The sequence below is a fragment of the Myodes glareolus genome, chromosome 10 (genome assembly GCF_982192425.1).
Source record: "Myodes glareolus chromosome 10, mMyoGla1.1, whole genome shotgun sequence".
NCBI lineage: Eukaryota > Metazoa > Chordata > Mammalia > Rodentia > Cricetidae > Myodes > Myodes glareolus.
The window spans coordinates 57,839,093-57,858,340 of NC_142035.1; the positions used below are offsets into that span (position 1 = coordinate 57,839,093).

Consider the following 19,248-nt stretch of genomic DNA (forward strand, 5'->3'; position numbering starts at 1 on the left):
CGTTAATCTATGGTACAGACTTTATACATCATTTTATTTAAATTTTAAGCTTTTAAATATTTTTAAATACTGCATATTTAAGGTGCACATATTTTTGCACACTTTTTAAAAAAATTTATTGTGTGTGTATATGGAGGTCAGAGGACAACTTGTAGGAGCCATTTTACTCCTTGAATCATGTGGGTCCCAGGATTAACTCAGGTCATCAAACTCTTGTAACTTTTATCCCATAGTCTTAAGTCTACATTCTTCTACAAGGCTCATTGGCCTTTACTCTGTAATACCATCCTGCTTTCTCTGTTTTTGGTTGGCAGCTCTGCCTTTCTTTTTCCCCAAGACCTCTCTGTCCCCAGAAGTCCCACCTAGTCTCTGCCTGCTTAGCTGTTAGCACTCAGCTCTTCATTAATCCAATCACAGTGATACATCTTCATATAGGGTCAAGGAATAGTCCGCAACGACAAGTAGTTATTGTTTTGAGTAAGAGGACCCACAACAGCTGTCGTCCTTATGCTACCCATAAAGTCTGTAGGTTCCCTCCTTCCACACCTGTGAATATGTGCCCTTCGACTTCCATCTCCTCAGATTTTAAATTAATTCTTTGCCAGTTTCACACAGGTAGGTCATTCATTCTGATTAAACTCATCCTTTATCGTTCTTTTACTCTTTATGAATGTACAGTCTGCCGTGGTGTGGGTTTACAGTGTTTTATCTGATTTGGGAGGCTTCAGATGCTTCCTGCTTTCCCTTATTACTTTGTCAGGGCACTGCCATATGTACTTCTGTAGTTGTGCCTGTAGTTCTACCAGGGCAGAACTTAACGAACTTTAATTTAATTAACGTATTATTTCTGAGGTAAGGTCTCACTATGTAGCCTAGCTGTCCTGGAACTCTGTCCTGGAGGTCTACAGACTGATCTCCCACTCCCACTGCTTCTGCCTCTCAAGTGCTGGGGTTAAAGTTGTTCACCACCACACCTGGCTAGGCTGAAACATTAGCAGATACTGCACATTGTCTTTCCAGGTAACTGTCAGCTTCTACTACCAGTGTATGAACATGCTTCATTATCACCCAGTTAAAGCTGTGGCTAGGAGTGAAGCTCAGTAGTAGAGTGCTGGCTTGGGTCAATTCCCTGGCACCACAGACTGAAAAGTAAACCACTTAGTCCAAGGGTGAACGCTCATAAAGTTGTTTACTGGCTTTTTGCATTTTGTCTTCTGCCAATGCCTGTTATTCTCTTTTGCCTATTTCTGTGGGGGCCTTTGCTCCTTCTTGTCCTCCTGATTTGTATCTTTAAACATTATTTCCCATATTTTGTCCTATTTCTTTAACACATAAGGGTTAGCCATAAAGAAGCTCTCAGTGAAGCCAGGCATGATGGTGCCTTCCTGTAATCTCAACACTTGGGAGGCAGAGGCAGGGCTGCCACAAGTACAAGGCCAGTCTGAATTATACAGTGAGTTTCATATCAGTCTGGCTAAATAGTGAAACCCTATGAAACTCTCAACAAACAGAAAACTTGAAAAGCAAAAGACATTCTCAGTGTTGATGAAGGCAGATTTCTCAATCTCTTAAGTTTAATTTTTTTTGTTTTAATTCCTTTTCTTTTACTATCTTAATTATAGCTATATTACTATATTTTCAATTGGAAAATCAAATGGTATGGATAAATCTAAAGTTCCTTTGGATACTTAATCAAATCCTATTTTCCCTTTCTGCCTTCTGTGGTTAAGTTTTATATATGCATAACCCTGCATTGAAGAGGTTAAAAGAAAGGTTGACAGGCTAGTCTGAGCTATAATGGCTTGGAGACTAGCCTGAGCTACACTTAAGTGAGAATAAACAGGTCTTGTGTTTATATGTCAGAATTTTTTATTATACAATTACATGCAAATATATGTAGTCACAAAATTAAGTGGTTTTATGCTAGTCAACCTTTTGTTTGCATGAACGATATGTACTTAATTATTATCTCTAAGGATGTGGGGCTACTTGTTACTGCTGAGCAGTACCCTTTGAAAACTATGTAATGTTCTAAATTATGCTAATTCACTTATACTGATGAGCATTTGAGTTATTTATAATTCACTGAGTGATATACCATATTTTAGGGAGCTTCTTGTACAGTTTTGCAGGCCTCTGAGGCCAAGTTACCTAGGTTAGTTAAATCTTGGTGTTGTTACTTACTGATGCTGAGTTCCTAGGTCTCCCTCTTAGTATCTTTAGGCTCAGTTTCTCCCTCTGGACAAATGGAAGTAATTACAGTACCTACCTTATGTTTAGTGTAAGAATTAAGTGGAAAAAAAAACATAAAATATGTGAAACAGTGTCTAGCATAACAAACCATTATAAATCCTTGCTTTTATTTGATTCTGTTATTATCAAGGATATCTGTAGCTCATAATGATTGCTACATCATTAAGATTTATTAAAAGTTTAAATTTTTGTAGTCTTAATAGCTACTAAAATAGAATTAGAAGCCTAAATGTCTAAGGAGAGGGATTAGATAAAAGCATTATGGTACTACAGTCTCAAGAGTAGCTCTAGGCAGCTATTTAAAATGTTTCTGAGTAAATCTTAATACATGACACAATAATAAAGGTATAAACAAGTAAAGCAATATTTACGTGAATAAATCTGTATATATAGCATGATATTTATACAAAATGTGTATTATAAATAGAAAGCAAACTAAGAAAAAATAAACAAGATTACTAGTGGTTACATTGTTGATACAATGCTTTTTTTCCTAATATTTTTCTATATTTTACAGAATTTCTTTAATATGTGTACTACATATTTATTATTAAAAAAGAAATGTCCCCAATTCTCTTGCTATAGTAAATTAAATAGCATTATATACATACTATTCTGTAATGTATTTCTCTGTGCACTTAGAACAAACTGAACTTTCTAGTTAGAAAATTAAGTGCTTAAAGCCAGAAAATTCTGGGTTGATTTCTAAAGGTAATATTGCTAACTGTAATTTTTATTTATTTACTTGAAGTCTTCCAAAATGTAAAGACAAAAATCAACACATATGTCCTAATTTCTGGTTGTTCCCTTTGGTAGCACTGCAGCGGTCAGTGACTGCTCTAGAATTGCTTTGGGTCCTAAGCGGGGTCCAGCTGTTACTGAAAAGGAGGTGCTGACATGCATCCTCTGCCAGGAAGAACAAGAGGTGAAACTAGAAAACAATGCCATGGTATTATCAGCCTGTGTCCAGAAATCCACTGCCTTAACCCAGCACAGGGGGAAACCCATAGACCTCTCAGCGGGTATGTATTGCTTACTTAATTGACTTTCAGCCATTTCTTTCATGTCTAATTCTATGTAATTAGAAAAAAATGGATGTTGAAAGAGGTTTAGCAGTGAGATTGTATGTAAGTTATATCTGCTTGGTTATTTGTATGTGACATAGATTTGGTTCTTACTTGCCATGTTGACTACTTGGCTTTTTTATTAGTTTTGATTTTTGTTAGTTCTTAGTCACATTGCTCAATTCATCTATCTATGGTTTTATTTTATCTTGCTGAACCATTTAAAGTAGATTGCTGGCCTCATAACAGTTCATCTCTAGGTATTTCTGAATACATTTCCCCAAACTGAGGACAGTTTATTATATACTTACCACACCATTGCCATATTTAAGGAGGGAATATTATATATAATCTTTGTTTCTATATCTGTCTTCAGTGGGGAGGCATATTTTTTAAACAAAGATCTAAATATATATCTAATATTTAAACATACTTTATGAAGTTTTTTTTTTTAACTGGGCATGATAGCTTATGCCTGTATTCCCAGCACATGGAAAACTAAGGCAGGAAGATTTACATTAGATGGAGGTGAACCTGACCTACATACATAGTGAGTTCAAGGCCAGTCTAAGCTATACAGTGAGATAATATCTCAAAAACAAAGCAAAGTAAAAGTGTATTTTAGTTGGTTTAATGTAGACTATTTCCTTGCCCCCTTTTTCATGATAATAACTGTTTTGATAAATGCAGGCTTATAATTTTATCTAATGTCTCACCATGTGCATTTATCTCTCTGCCTTATTATTAGATTTATAGTAAACATTTACTTTATAAAATTTTAATTAGGTAACACATCATACTTACCAGAAGTTGTCTGCTTTATTTTTTAAATTCCCTTGAAGTAATGGTGATGATGATAAACTGACATTTATTAATATTTGGCATGATTAAGCCCTGTGTCTGTTTGCTTACTGTGTCTCATGACAACCTTGTGCATTCCTACCACCTTATAAATGAAAGGACTGAGGCAGAGTTTAGAACACTTGCTGCTCTTGCAGAGGACCTGGATTCTCTATGACGGCTCACAACTGTCTGCAACTCTAGTTCCAGAGGATCCAGTGCCCTCTTCCGGCCTCTTGGGAACCAGGCATACACATGCAGCAGACATACATGCAGGCAAACACACATATAAAAATGAATTTTTATAAGTAGTTGTGTATTCAAATTATCTTTAAAAGTACAAAGGTAAATTTGTTCTTGAAGCATAAAAAAGTACTTCCACCAATATAATGCAGCTTGAACATATTGTTCTGAATTATAGCATAAATGAATATAGAGTTGTTTAATCCATACAAATTTTAGAATCTAACCTGATGGACTAGCTGCTTTCCTCCTTTTCTCACACTATTAGGAAAATGTATATTGCATATTACTATCACTGTTATACTTGGACATTCTTAAGAAATACAATTTTGTGATTAGAATTTTTAGATCTGAAAACTCTTTTTCTCTACTCTCACCTCCTTAACACAAGAAAACATAAGTACATGCCTCTTATTTGTGTCTTTTTGAACCAGAAATCCTGGACCCTCTTTTCATGGATCCAGACCTGGCACATGGAACTTATACAGGAAGCTGTGGTCATGTCATGCATGCAGTGTGCTGGCAGAAGTAAGTTGTCCCTCTGACATGTTCTTGAAAGAGACTAGGAATATTGATGTTCATTACACACCACAAAAAGGCATGTTTTCTCATGTCTTCTGTTTTTTTACTAGAATAATTAAAACAATTTTAATTACTAATCCTTTTTGCATGATGCTAATTATATTTTTATTTATTGTAAATCTTAGGAATTGATGTATAAAGTTCCCACATTCGTGTTTTCAGGGATTAGGAGTATAGCTTGGTAATATAGCATGCACTTAGCATGCTCAGTGTGCTGCCCTGGTCAGTTCCTAGCACTGAACATGCATCTGCTTCCCACAAACTAAATAGTATTAACACTGTTTGCTGCTAGTTATGCAAAAGAAGCAGTAATATTTGTTCATTTATTTTTATTTTTATTTTTATTTTCAATACAGGGCTTCTCTGTGTAGCTCTGACTTTCCTGGAACTGGCTATGTAGACCAGGCTGGCCTTGACCTCAAGAGGTCCAATGCCTCTGCCTGCTGAGTGCTGGGATTAAAAGCGTGCACCACCATCGCCCTGTCAAGTTTGGTATTTTTAAAATAAATATTACTGGCCAGGTGGTGGTGGCACACACCTTTAATCCCAGCACTAGGCAGGCAGAGGCAGGCGGATCTTTGTGAGTTCGAGACCAGCGTGGTCTACAAGAGCTAGTTCTAGGACAGGCTCCAAAGTTACAGAGAAACCCTGTCTCAAAATACAAAAAAAAAAAAAAAAAAAAAAAAAAAAAAAAAAATCAAAACTTAAGCCAAGGTGGTGATGGTGCATGGCTTTGATACCAGCCCCCAGGAGGCCAAGGCAGGTGGAGGATCTCTGCGAATTTTGAGGCCAGCCTGTTCTGCAGAGTGAGTTCCAAGACAGCTAGAACTTTTACACAGAGAAACCCTGTCTTAAAAAAAAACAAAAACTAAAAAAAAAGAATCTTAAAACACTGAAAGGTATCTTTGCAGCCAGGTAATTGTGGCGCATGCCTTTAGTCCCAGCACTGGGGAGGCAGAGGTATTGGACCTCTTGAGTTCAAGACTAGCCTGGTCTACAGAGCCAGTTCCAGGAAAGCCAGAGCTACATAGAGAAGCCCTGTATTGAAAACAAACAGACAAAAATGATAAGTATCTTTATAATGTGAAAATTTCTGGTTTTATCTTGAGAAAAGATAAAAATTTCAAAATGTAATTTCTGATGTTTTTTTGTATTATTTACTTATTTGTCATCAGAGTCAGAACATCATTTTCTATTGGAAGCCCTCAGTGATGTAGATAACCATTAGGGATCTCTAGTTATGTCCTCTTGCTGTTAAGATGGGGGACAAGTTAAGATTCAGCAGAGTTTTTAAATTTGTATCTGCTGTAATGTAGTTTCTAGTTCATCCATACCCCAAAGGGAATTCTGTTTCTTCTAGAATTATAACATGTACTTTTGCATATAAGTTTTAAAGATACTTATTAAGTTCAGAATTCTAACCATTTTTATTTACAGTAGATCAAAGCCATGTGACTTGTTCTAAATGGACCTGCATCTTGAATTTTGTAGGTATTTTGAAGCTGTACAACTAAGTTCTCAGCAACGCATTCATGTTGACCTGTTTGACTTGGAGAATGGAGAGTACCTGTGCCCACTCTGCAAGTCCCTGTGCAACACGGTCATCCCCATCATTCCTGTGCAACCTCAGAAGATCAACAGGTGTGTTCATTTTAGCCTTTGTTCAGGTACTTGTTTTCAAACTGTCCTTAACTTGCTTTTTTTGCCATATTACTGGCTTCCTGTGTCTTATAGGGATTAATACAATTTTCATTCCATAGCTTGCAATATGCTTGCAAATAAGATTAAAAGCTCAGTTTTGGGCGTTGAAGAGAACTGGCATGTTCCTTTACATAAAGCAGTGTGTTATACACTTGTCTTCCTCAGTCAAAGCCGCAAAACCTCAAGGACCCAAGTCCTATTGGAGATCTGTACAAAAAGTTAATAAAAATAAATAACAATATTATATCCTTGAATAATGTGTGAGCCTTTAAATTTTAAATTAGTTTATATTCTGATTGTCTGTAAGTGCAATTTAACAGATATCACTAGTTTTTAATAATTATTAGAACATTTCATTATCTACTTCCATATTCTTACTGTTCTACAGATGATAACAAAATTGTTATCTTAGACAGGCAGAGTAGTACACACCTTTAATGCCAGTACTCAGTAGACTGAGGCAAAAAGATCTCTGAGTTTGAGGCCAACTTAGTCTATGTAACAAGTTACAGGCTAGCTAAGGCTAGATCCTGAGATGCTGTCTCAGAATATATAAGTTATTCTTAAATTATTTAAAAATCAGTAAATTTTTAATAATTAAGTTCTTCCAAAGAAATGGTTTTACATTTTGAAAGTGTGCCTTTGACTAGAGATAGTATCACTCAGAGTTGGGTACCTCCCTAGCATGTGTGCGGCACAGCAGCATGAGTTCACTATGTCCTTAGTCACGGAGTGATCACTTTACCTCTGCTATTCTGTGTCATTGGAAAACCCAGTTTGTAATTATTCTTATTCATCATATTTGGACGTGTTATGTCACCTTATGGGGACAAAGAAGTATCAGAAAGATTTGCTCTTCATGTATTGGACAAGCTCTAGACAATGTACCACGTACTTGCCATGTCTTATTTAATTCCATTTAAATATAAATTTCCATTTAAATATAAATAATTGGATAGAGACTATGAGTGGTTTTTGTTTGTTCCAAGAGATTCAGGATTTGAACCCAGACCTCACTTCTAACTTCCGAGGGCATGAGAGCTGTTTGTTTGTTTTTTGAGACAAGGCTTTGCTGTGCAGTCTAGGCTAGCTTGAGTTCGTGAGTCACTTACCTCAGCTTCCTGAGTGCTGAGATTACAGGCATCTATCACCATGCCCAGCCTCTTCCAACTTCTTGTTAGGTTACACAAATTTTTTTAAATAGGGTAATTCCCCAAAATAAAGATACATATCTAATTGCTCTCTAAAATTTTAAAGGAATGCTCAGCAACTGACTTCCTCAACTTTCTTAACTAAGTTCATATATATATATGTTTTTATTTTCAATTATGTGTATATGTGGGGGGGGGTATGTGCATATGTGAGTGAAGTTGCCTTCAATGCCCAGAAGAGGGTGTCATAGCCTCTGGAGCTGGTGCTACAGGCTGTTATGAACTATGGGTACCAAGAACTACACTCAGGTCCTCTGCAACAGAAATAGGTGCTCTTAACTGCTGAGCCATCTCTCTAGCATCAAAACTAACATTTTGATGTAAAACATTTACAATACATTTATCAAAAACTGTAAAACTGGTCTTGGGAGATGCTTCCGTTGGTTAAAATTCTTACTGTGAAAGTGGAAGGTGTGAGTTCAGATCTTTAGAATTCATGTAAAAGCTAGTCTTCTTAGTGTTTGTCTGTCAATCCAGCCTCCTATGTGGAGATGGGAGGCTGGGATAGGGAAAGTCTGCAAGTCTATGGCTAGCCCAGTGTGTGCACCAGCAAACAACAAAAGGTTGTCCTCTGTTGTCTTCACATGTACTGTGGTGTGCTCACACCTGCACTTACACATATAAACACTTATACATACACATAATGTACACACAAGTTTTTTTTCTTGTTTGTTTGTTTTTTAACTCATCACTAGTCATAATAAACTTTCACTTTTGAGAACCAAAAAGATTTCTTAGGTCAAATTTATGGTAGGTATTCAAATTCAGCACACTTCATTTTTTATTTTACTTCCTTTAGCCCTTTCAGAGATCTGAGAGATTAAGGCTCATTGATTAAGAACTTTGGCTGAGTCATGTGTTCAATTCCCAGCATCCACATGGCAACTCACAACCAGCTATAACTGTAGTTCCCAGGGGATCCAATGCCCTCTTCTGCTATGCAGATGTACATGCAGACAAAGCATCCATATACATACATACATATATACATACATACATACATACTTCTTTAAAACAAGACCGTTTTTTAATGAATTATTATTTCATAGTCTTATTTTTATGGAACATGCATTCCATGAAGAAGAAGCTTACAATAACAGTATGAGTTGCTGAACTGTGAGACATACCAAAGAAATCTAGAGTCTGGCCAGTGCCTGACTCTATACACAGAGTTTTCAGGCAGCTCGTCTTTCAGATCCAAGAAGGGATGAACAGTTGTTTTTCTCCAGAGGAAGCTAGGTTTAGAATCAAAAGCACAGGCCCCTAATGGGAATGTAGCTCAATAGTAAGCCTTGGGTTTGGTCTTCAGCTCTGGGGAAAAAATAAGACAAAAATTTGTCTGTAATGGTGATTTACACCTTTAATCCCAGCACTGTGGAGACAGAGTCAGGCAGATCTCTGAATTCGAGGGCAGCCTGGTCTACATATGTGTTCCAGGACATCCAGGGCTACATAGAGTAATCCTGTCTTGAAAAATCAAAAACAAACAAACAAACAAACAAAAAAATAATTAGTTTTTTTTAAAAAGTAAAAGGGGAAAGAATTCTTTTAAAAATCTTTTTTAATTTTTTAAAAAAACAATCTCTTTTCATTTTACATACCAATCCCAGTTCCCACTCTCTCTCCTCTGCCTGCTCCCTCCACCTTTCCCCATCCCACCCCCACCCGTGGGGAGTCAACAAAGCCTGGCACATCATTTTGAGGCAGGACCAAGGCCCTCCCTGCTATATCTAGGCTGAGTAAGCTATCCCTCCGAAGAGAATGGGCTCCAAAAGGCCAGTACAAGCACTAGGGATAAATCCTGGTCTCACTGCCAGTGGCCCCACAGACTGCCTAAACCACACAACTGACAGTGACGTTCAGAGGTTCCCCTGCTGTCAGTCTGGATCAGTGAGCTTCTGTGGGTGTCCCGATCATGGTCTTGACTCCTCCCTCTTTTTTTTTTTTTTTTTTAAAGATTTATTTATTTATTATGTATTCAGTGTTCTGTCTGCATGTATGCCACCAGACCAGAAGAGGGCACCAGATCTCATTGTAGATGGTTGTGAGCCACCATGTGGTTGCTGGGAATTGAACTCAGGACCTCTGGAAGAGCAGGCAGCGCTCCTAACCTCTGAGCCATCTCTCCAGCCCCTGACTCCTCCCTCTTTGACTGGACTCTGGAGCTCAGCCCAGTGCTCAGCTGTGGACCTCTGCATCTGCTTCCATCAGTTGCTGGATGAAGTTTCTATGGTGACAATTAAAGAACTCAGAAACTAGACATCAAAATACCAAATAATCCAGTGAAAATCGGAAAAGAACTATTAAGAAGCCATTGAAGTGGCTCATGTGAGGGGCAGTAGGACTTCCAGGAGAGTAGTGGATGGAGGTGGAAAGAAGTGACCAACTTGGGGTATTAGAACCTGAGTCTTGTGCCGGGCACTGGTGGTGCATGCCTTTAATCCCAGCACTCGGGAGGCAGAGGCAGGCAGATCTCTGTGAGTTCGAGGCCAACCTGGTCTACAAGAGCTAGTTCCAGGACAGGCTCCAAAGCTACAGAGAAACCCTGCCTCGGAAAAAAAAAAAAAAAATCTCTGGGTCCTGTAGATTGGGTGTGGAGGAATCAGGTTGTCCATGACATTACTAGTTGATGAGTAACCACAGTGGTATTTTCAATTTACTGGTATTTTATTTCTTCTCAGTCATAGATGTATTGTTATGTCTTAGTCATAGTGCCAACTACATATTTAGTCACATTTCCATGACACACAACATTAATATCTCATTTATTATTTTGAGATGAGATCTCATTATCTCTTGCTGGCCTGAACTCACTATGTAGACCAGGCTGGATTTGAACTCATAGGAATCTGCCTGCCCCTCCCTTCTGAGTGTTAGGATTAAAGGTTATACCACTATGCCCCACAGAATTTGATGTTTTTAATAAAATATCTTTTTTTCTAGTGAGAATGCAGAGGCTCTTGCTCAGCTCTTGACCTTGGGACGGTGGATACAGACTGTTCTTGCCAGGATATCAGGTTATAAAATGAAGCACAGTAAAGGTTTGTAGAAATCTGTTTGTACTAGATTGTGGAAATTGTTTCTAAATGTTTAACTTTTTAGATTTAATTGTTTATATTTGTCACTGTTTTGCCTATATGTGTGTCTGTGCGCCACAGTGAGTCTGGTGCTCTCAGCGGCCAGAAGAGGACAGTGATTTTAGGAGCTGACATTACACGCAGTTGTGAGCGGGGTCCTTTGGAAGAGCAGCCAGTGCTCCTAACCATTGTGCTATCTCTCTAGCTTCCTAAGTCTTTAATGTTTTTTTTAAACAAGTAATTATTGTGCTAAAATATGATTTGAAAGTACAGATTTGTTGGATATCAGGAAATAGAGATTTTGCATCTAAGGCTTTTTGCCTCTCAGTTTACTAAGTTTAATCATTTTTCATACTGGGAGACAGAATATTATGAGATATTCTGCCTTAATATTAATAACAAAAATATATTAAAGCTGTTAACCTTCTGTACATATGTTTTACAGCTGAATGACAGGTATCACTATAAGATATGCTTAAGAAAACAATTAAAAGATCACTTAAAGAGTTTGTTGAGAAGGGTTAGGGAGAGGTCTTGGTGAGTGAAGTGTTTGTTCTGTATGACCATCTGCATTTGGACCCAGCACTGCATAAAAGCTGGGTGCTGTAGGGAAGGGAGCAGTGGCCTAGGAGACTGGAAAAAAGGTGAGAGATCCTGTCTCTAAATATAAGGTGGGAAATCATAGAGGCAGATGCTTTATGTTCTCCTCTGGCCTCCTCATGCACATACATGGGTTCATGAGCCTTGTATACATACATGTAAAAACATACATATATACCCTACCATGTGCATACAGTATTTAGTGATGAAATAATTTATTAGCTCATACATCAATAAATGAAAGTAAAGTTCAGTTTGTATTGTTTGGTTTTGTGTGTTCAAGAAGGGTTTTTGCAGTCTTGTCTGGCTCCTGGGCTGCAGCCCTGCCCTATCCTTGTTGTGAAAATCTGTCTGTACCGGATGTGTACAGGCACCACCACATCCTGCTTTAAAATTTTATTTGATGACTTCCTTGGTGGCAGTAGAGAACCAAGTCCTGCAAGTTGTTCTCTGAACTGCACATGTGGCGTGCGTGCACATGAACGGAAACATACATATACTACACACTAAATTAACTACAAATGCAGTTTTGGTTTTTTGAGACGTGATTTCTCTGTAGCCTTGACTATCTTTGAACTAGCTCTCTTTGTAGACAAGATGGCCTCAAACTCCCAGAGATCTGCCTACAAATGCAGTTTTTTAAACTATTTAAAAAAAAAAAAACGAAATAAAGGAAGTTACCGATGAGGCAAAATACTCATTACCTATTAGGTAAGAAAGTAAAATGCAGAGAACAGCACCGTATGGTGCCTTTAAAGGAAAAAATGTGTGGCATTTATATGTAGAAGGATCATCGCCTCAGTGGTGTGTTTGTAGAGAGATTAGGGGAGATAATTTACTGCTTACTTGCATTTCTGAGGGGATCATGTATGGCTTAAGCAGCTAGATAATTGAGCGTTAGACTAACTCAGTAATGATTTTTATTCTTTTCCACTTAATGTATAAGGAGAGGCTCCAGCAGTTCCTGTCTTGTTCAATCAAGGAATGGGGGATTCGACTTTTGAGTTTCATTCCATCCTGAGTTTTGGAGTTCAGTCTTCGTAAGTATCTAGAGAGTGTGTGCAGTGGGTGCCATGGCACGCCTCTGCCTCCCGAGTGCTGGGATTAAAGTGTGTTCCTCCACTGCCTGGCTTTTGATGTTCAGTTTGGTAGTTAACTAAACTGGATTAAGAACCACCTATGGCATTAATGAGACACACTTTTGGATCTGTCTGTGGGCTTTTTTAAAGATTTATTTTTACTTTATGTGTATAAATGTTTTGTCTTAATGTACGACGTGTGTGCCTGATGCCTGTGGAGGCCAGATGCAGACGTTCAATCCCTGGCCTAGAGTTAGAGAGGGTTGTGAGCCTCCATGTGGGTGCTCGGATTCAGATTTGGGTCCTCTGGTAGAACAGCCAGTGCTTTTTACCCTCTGAGCCATCTCTCCCACCCTAGTGAGGGCTTTCTTGAGAGGACTAATTGAGGAGAGGGACCACACTAAATGTGGACATTGGCATCCCATGGCTGGGTGACACTGAGTAACAAGGGAAAAGGAAGAAGCTAGCCACATGCTGGCGTTCTTTTTTCTCCTTCCTGCTCAGCTCCTATGTGAACAAGCAGCTCCACGCTCCTGCCAAAGCCATGCTTCCTCTAGCATGCCTTCCCACCACAATGAACTGGTATCTCCTGACACTGTGAGCCGAAATAAGTCCTTCCTTCCCCGTGTTGCTTTTTGTCAGCTATTTGGTTACAACGGTGACAAAAGTAACTAGTGCACATAATGTCAGAAGGAATGAATTGTTTCTGTTGCTTTTGGATTTAATGGGGTGTCTCGGGAAGCAGCCTTTTTCTAAAATACTGTACAAATTTCTTCTTATTTTGTTTTTAGAGTGAAATATTCTAATAGTATCAAGGAAATGGTCATTCTCTTTGCCACAACGATTTACAGAATTGGACTGAAAGTGCCTCCTGATGAACTGGACCCGCGAGTGCCCATGATGACCTGGAGCACATGTGCTTTCACTGTCCAGGCCATCGGTAAAGCCTGCTTTAAAAAAAAATGGTTTGGGGGTTTCAGTGGAACAAACTTTACATTGATGGTGACATGGGAGAGTTTCTGCTTTCTTCTCTCCCCCCATTCTCTCTCCACGTTGGTCAGTTTTTAATGACGTCTTCTACATTTTCATCACTAACTTCCTTCTGTACCAACACAGTATGCCATAATTTGCCTTGAGTAACATGGACACACTTTCTTCTCCAAAATTTTCTTGCCTCAGTCCCCGGATAGATTTTAGGAGTAGCTCACAAACCTATTAGACTTAAATCCTGAGTATAGGATAGTGCACTGATGTGTATTTACTCAGGGTAAGGCCAGCATGGGCTACATAGTGAAATGCTGTCTCAAAAAGAAAACCCACAAGCAAAACATATAATTGTGTAATATTTTTGAATTTGTTGTTATTTTTTTTAAAGAAAACTTATTGGGAGATGAAGGAAAACCTCTATTTGGAGCACTTCAAAATAGGCAGGTATGTATGTTCCAATAGAATTCAGCGGTTTCTGGGATACTTTTTTTAGAAAGGGGATTCCGTAGCTTGTTCCTCTCTGCAGCACATGTAACCCTCTTCTGTAAAGAATAGCAGAGCTGGGGGTGGGGGCATACTGCCGTTTCAGGAAACATAGTCAGCTCTATGTGCTTTACAGAGTTTTTTCAATTTCATAATTAAATGTAATTCGGATAGATTCCAGGCAAGTTGGCTGCTTTCCTGCCCTAAAACCAGACACATCCTGTATCTTCCCCTTATTGATGCTTCACCGTCATATACCACTGAATATTAATGGGTTCTGCTCTAGACAAATAATCATACTGAGTTAATGATCAGACATACAGGGCAGCATAGATGTCTCAGTGAGTAAAAACACTTGCCACCAAGCCTGACAAACTGAATTTGATCCCCAGAGTAGACATGGTGGAAGGAGATGCAAATTCACCCAACTTGTCTCTGACCTCTGCATGTGCTCCAACATACACACACTGTGTTTGCTAGGTTTGTATTGCTTTGACCAAAAACAACTTGGAGAGAAGAGACCTCATGTCAGCTTAGAGTTGTAATCCATCAGGAAGAGAAGTCAGGGTAGGGGCTCAAGGTAGAAACCTGGAAGCAGGGACTTAGCAGAGACTGGAGGATCACTGCTGACTGGTTTGTTCCCCATGGCTTGCTCAGTTTGCTTTCTTACATACCTCAGGACCACATGCCCAGGAGTAGCACTACCTGCCGAAGGAATCATTAATCAAGAAAATGTCTCACGCTTGCCTACAGGTCTATTTAATGGGGACATTTTCTCAACTTCGGTTTCCTCTTCCTCAGTGACCTTAGCTTGTCACAAGTTGATCAAAATAATCTGCACATGGGCCTACAAGTGCACAAACACACACACACACACGGCAACCTTGGGGTCTGTGAAATGCTCAGTGGGTAAAAGAACTTGTCACTGAGCTTGGTGATCTGAGTTCAGTATCATGGACACACCTGGAAAGCTAGAACCTACTCCTACAAGTTATCCTTTGACCCCCACAAATGTGTGTGCATACACACAAAATAAATAAATATTTTTTTTAATTAAAAGAACAGGTAATTCTGGTAACTAGCAAGTATTCGAGAAGTGTGTTTAGTGGTTGCCTAGCATACGTGAGATCCTTAATGAAACTTTCATCACCAATAATAATAACACAGTAATAATAATAATAATAATTCTTGCCTGTCTCTTCAGTTCTTGCCAATAGCCCTAAAGAATCATGAAATGCACCTAGGTAGCTATGTTGTTGGCTTTTTGTTTTGCAAAGTGTGTTCCTAGCCCTGCGAAAACAAGATGGACACCTGTGAATGTTTCCTAGACACTACCTTTCCTTCCTGGTTTTCTGACAGTCCATAGTGCATGTCCCTGTAGGTCACGTTTTGCAGAAAAAGAGTATTGTAAATAGTTGTTCAAGTGTGCATCAGTGTATAGTAGGCTAGGATTGGTTGTTTATTGTCCTAATCTAACTCTGTGCTCTTCCCTCATCATTTTATCTTACCTCTCTCACAATCTAGCATAATGGTCTGAAAGCATTAATGCAGTTTGCGGTTGCACAGAGGGTTACCTGTCCTCAGGTCCTGATACAGAAACATCTGGTTCGTCTCCTGTCAGGTAGAGACTTGTCAATTATTATGTTAGCATGTATATGTATTTTTTCTGCATTTATGCAGTATATTTATTAGGAAATGACATACTATACTGATTTTGAATGCTCACTAATGAAATCCAGCTGCCTGCAGCACACTTGCCCAAATGAGTTGATACACAATTACCAATATTATTTTAAAAATTTAGACTTTTGAAACTGGGCAGTGGTGGTGCATGCCTTTCATCCCAATACTCAAAAGATAGAGGAAGTTGTGAGTTCGAGACCTGCCTGGTCTACAGAGCGCGTTCTAGGACAGGCTCCAAAGCTACACAGAGAAACCCTGTCTTGAAAAAAAACAAAAAGAAAAAGAAAAAAAATTATACTTTTGGAGCTGGGCATGGTGGCACACCCTTTTAATTCCAGTACTAGAGAGGCAGAGGCAGGTGAATCTTAGTGAGTTTGAGACCAGCCTTGTCTACATAGCAACTTCTGGAACAAAACTGAAAACTGAAATGATCATGACTAACATTTCTTTTTAATGAAAATATCCTAAGTATATTGAGATCATCAAACATTTTTTATGTATTAAGAATATTATAGCCAGGCATGGTGGTGCCCACCTTTAACTCCAGTACTTGGGGGGCAGAGACAGAAAGATCTTTGAGTTCAAGGCCAGCCAGAAATACATAAAGAGAGACCCTGTCTCAAAAAAATGTAAATAGTTGATAAAGTATATAATGCGTCAGTGTATAGTAGGTAGTAGGCTGAGATTATTTTGTTTATATCATTAGACATCTTCTTGATATTATTAATATGTAGGGCCCTGTTTGTCTCTTCTGTCTGGCTGCTCTATCGGATGTAAGAGTTGCTAGGTCAGCTTGTTTATGGCTTCCATTAGTATACTGGGTGTGTCCTTTGGCTCTTAGTATCTCTTAGTGTCTTTCCTACTTATGTGAATAGTATAGGAATAGTACAAGAATAGATAGATAATTGGACTTTGATTTTACAAACTAGTCAGTTTATCTTTTCTTTTAATTGGTTAATGGAGACCTTTCTATTTAAAGATTTTGAGAGGAATTTTGATGAAATTTTGAGAAAAATCATATGTTCTGTAATTTTTTTAGTTAATGTTCTGGTTGACTGAATTACTGATAGTTCTCTTCCCGTCCTGTACTAGAATTTGGGGTTTGTTGATTTCCTGTGTTGGTTCTCCTTGATTCTCTCAGCTCTGGGTTTATTTTCCTCCCATAGAATGTATTGTTTCCCGTGTTCTTTTGGGTAAAACTGTCTTTCTTCTTTTCATATGTATAGTGTTCCTTTAGCAGTTTCTGCAGTGCTAGCTCAGTTGTCATCAGTTGTTTACATTTGTGTCTTGAAATGTTTTTCTTTCTCTATCAACTTAAAGAGATGTCTCTGCTGAGAATAGCAATGTTTGGTTTACAGTTAGTTACTTACCTCCCACGCTCGAAAGACACCATTCCTTTCTTTCCTGGGTTTTTTATTATTATTATTATTATTATGTATACAATATTCTGTCTGTGTGTATGTCTGCAGGCCAGAAGAGGGCACCAGACCTCATTACAGATGGTTGTGAGCCACCATGTGGTTCCCGAGAATTGAACTCAGGACCTTTGGAAGAGCAGACAATGCTCTTAACCACTGAGCCATCTCTCCAGCCCCCTCTTTCCTGGGTTTTATACTGATAAAAGATGTAGTATTATTTTGATGGCTTTGTCTTGAACTCCTGGTCCTCTGCCTCTAATTTCTTAGTGCCGGGATTTCTGATGTGTGCTACCATGTCTGGCTTATTATTTTGAATTTTTTTATTTTATGTATATGTGTGAACATAGGTGTGTGTCTATATATGTGCTGGTGCTTGTAAGGGGTGGGGTATGTGTGCACAGAAGTATGGAGGCTAGAGGACAGCTTCTTTAGGGGATGTTCTTTCTCAGGCTCTGTTTACCTTTCTTCTTCTTCTTCTTCTTCTTCTTCTTCTTCTGCTTCTGCTTCTGCTTCTGCTTCTGCTTCTGCTTCTGCTTCTGCTTCTTCTTCTTCTGCTTCTTCTTCTGCTTCTGCTTCTGCTTCTGCTTCTTCTTCTTCTCTCCCCCCCTCCTCCTGCTCCTTCTCCTGCTCTTTCTCCTTCTCCTTCTTCTCCTCTTCTTCCTCCTCTTCCTCCTTCTAATTCTTCTCCTGGTTGTCTTTTCTTTTTTTGTTAATGAGATTTTATTTCTTTTCTTTTTAAATCTTTCTTATTTGTTTGTTTGTTTTAATGTACATTGGTATTTTGCCTGCTTGTATGCTTGTGTGAGGGTGTCAGATCCCCTGGAATTGGAGTTACAGACAGTTGTGGGCTGCCGTGTAGGTGTTGGAAATTGAAGCCCGGTCGTCTGGATGAGCAGCCTTAACCACTGAGCCATCTCCCCAGCTCTCGGGAAGGTTTTCTGTGTCCTCACTTCCTTTGCAAGCTCTCCTGCTTACATAGTATCTGTTCACATACTATATGTCACACAACATTTAAAAATGTTCAGTTGGTGGAAAAGTGATACAATGTTCTTATAAAAGCCTTTGTTCCGAGGCATGGAGTAGGTCAGAAGCACAGCTCTGGCATAGCAGGCACAAAGCTTCAATCACCGGCACATAAGCCACGTCTTAGTCATTTAGTATTTCAAAAGTGGAAGGTAGAGCTGCTAGGAAGTGAACCTTGGCCCTACACCTGATAAGCTTGCATTGTTTCCACAACTGTTTCTTTTTTTTTTTTAAAGATTTAATTATTTATTTATTTATTTATTATGTACACAACATTCCTTCCATGTATGCTTGCATGCCAGAAGAGGGCACCAGATCTCATCATAGATGGTTATGAACCACCATGTGGTTGCTGGGAATTGAACTCAGGACCTCTGGAAGAGCAGTCAATGCTCTTAACCTCTGAGCCATCTCTCCAGCCCTCCACAACTGTTTCTTGAACAATCTCTATTTCAGTTTCCCTTTATTTATTCTTTTATTTGCTTGTTTATTAAAGGTGTGCACCATCACTACCCTGCTTCCTCCTAATTTTATCACTCAACTCTTTTTTTAAAGGATTTATTTATTTATTTATTAAGTATACAGTGGTCTGCCTGCATATGTCCCTGCAGGCCAGAAGAGGGCAGCATATTTCATTACAGATGGTTGTGAACCCCCATGTGGTTGCTGGGAATTGAACTCAGGACCTTTGGAAGTACAGCCAGTGCTCTTAACCTCTGAGCCATCTCTCCAGCCCTAAACTTTTTTTTTCCCCCGATTAAGGCTCGATAGCGATTCTGTATTGATCGCTGATCGATCTCTAGGAGCGCCAAAGGGACTCAAACCCCGGTCCTCTGGCACTAGAACGTTAGGCGCTCTTAGCCACTGAGCCACCGCTCAAGCTGCTGGGATCACTCAACTCTTTTTTGTTTTGTTTTGTTTTTGTTTTTGTTTTTCGAGACAGGGTTTCTCTGTAGCTTTGTAGCTAGCTCATGTAGACCAGGCTGGCCTCGAACTCACAAAGA

At 38.9% G+C, this 19,248-nt stretch overlaps 1 protein-coding gene across 1 annotated transcript in view; it reads left to right on the forward strand.

The window, feature by feature from the left end:
* Ubr1 (ubiquitin protein ligase E3 component n-recognin 1) overlaps window positions 1–19,248 on the forward strand; it is a 120,403-nt gene that overhangs the window by 80,346 nt on the left and 20,809 nt on the right. Inside the window, exons 30-37 of the mRNA XM_048460096.3 lie at window positions 3,070–3,275; window positions 4,835–4,928; window positions 6,474–6,623; window positions 10,838–10,935; window positions 12,518–12,611; window positions 13,442–13,590; window positions 14,026–14,081; window positions 15,645–15,741. Of these exons, the coding sequence (XP_048316053.1) occupies window positions 3,070–3,275; window positions 4,835–4,928; window positions 6,474–6,623; window positions 10,838–10,935; window positions 12,518–12,611; window positions 13,442–13,590; window positions 14,026–14,081; window positions 15,645–15,741 (944 nt within the window). The remainder of the gene's footprint in view (window positions 1–3,069; window positions 3,276–4,834; window positions 4,929–6,473; window positions 6,624–10,837; window positions 10,936–12,517; window positions 12,612–13,441; window positions 13,591–14,025; window positions 14,082–15,644; window positions 15,742–19,248) is intronic.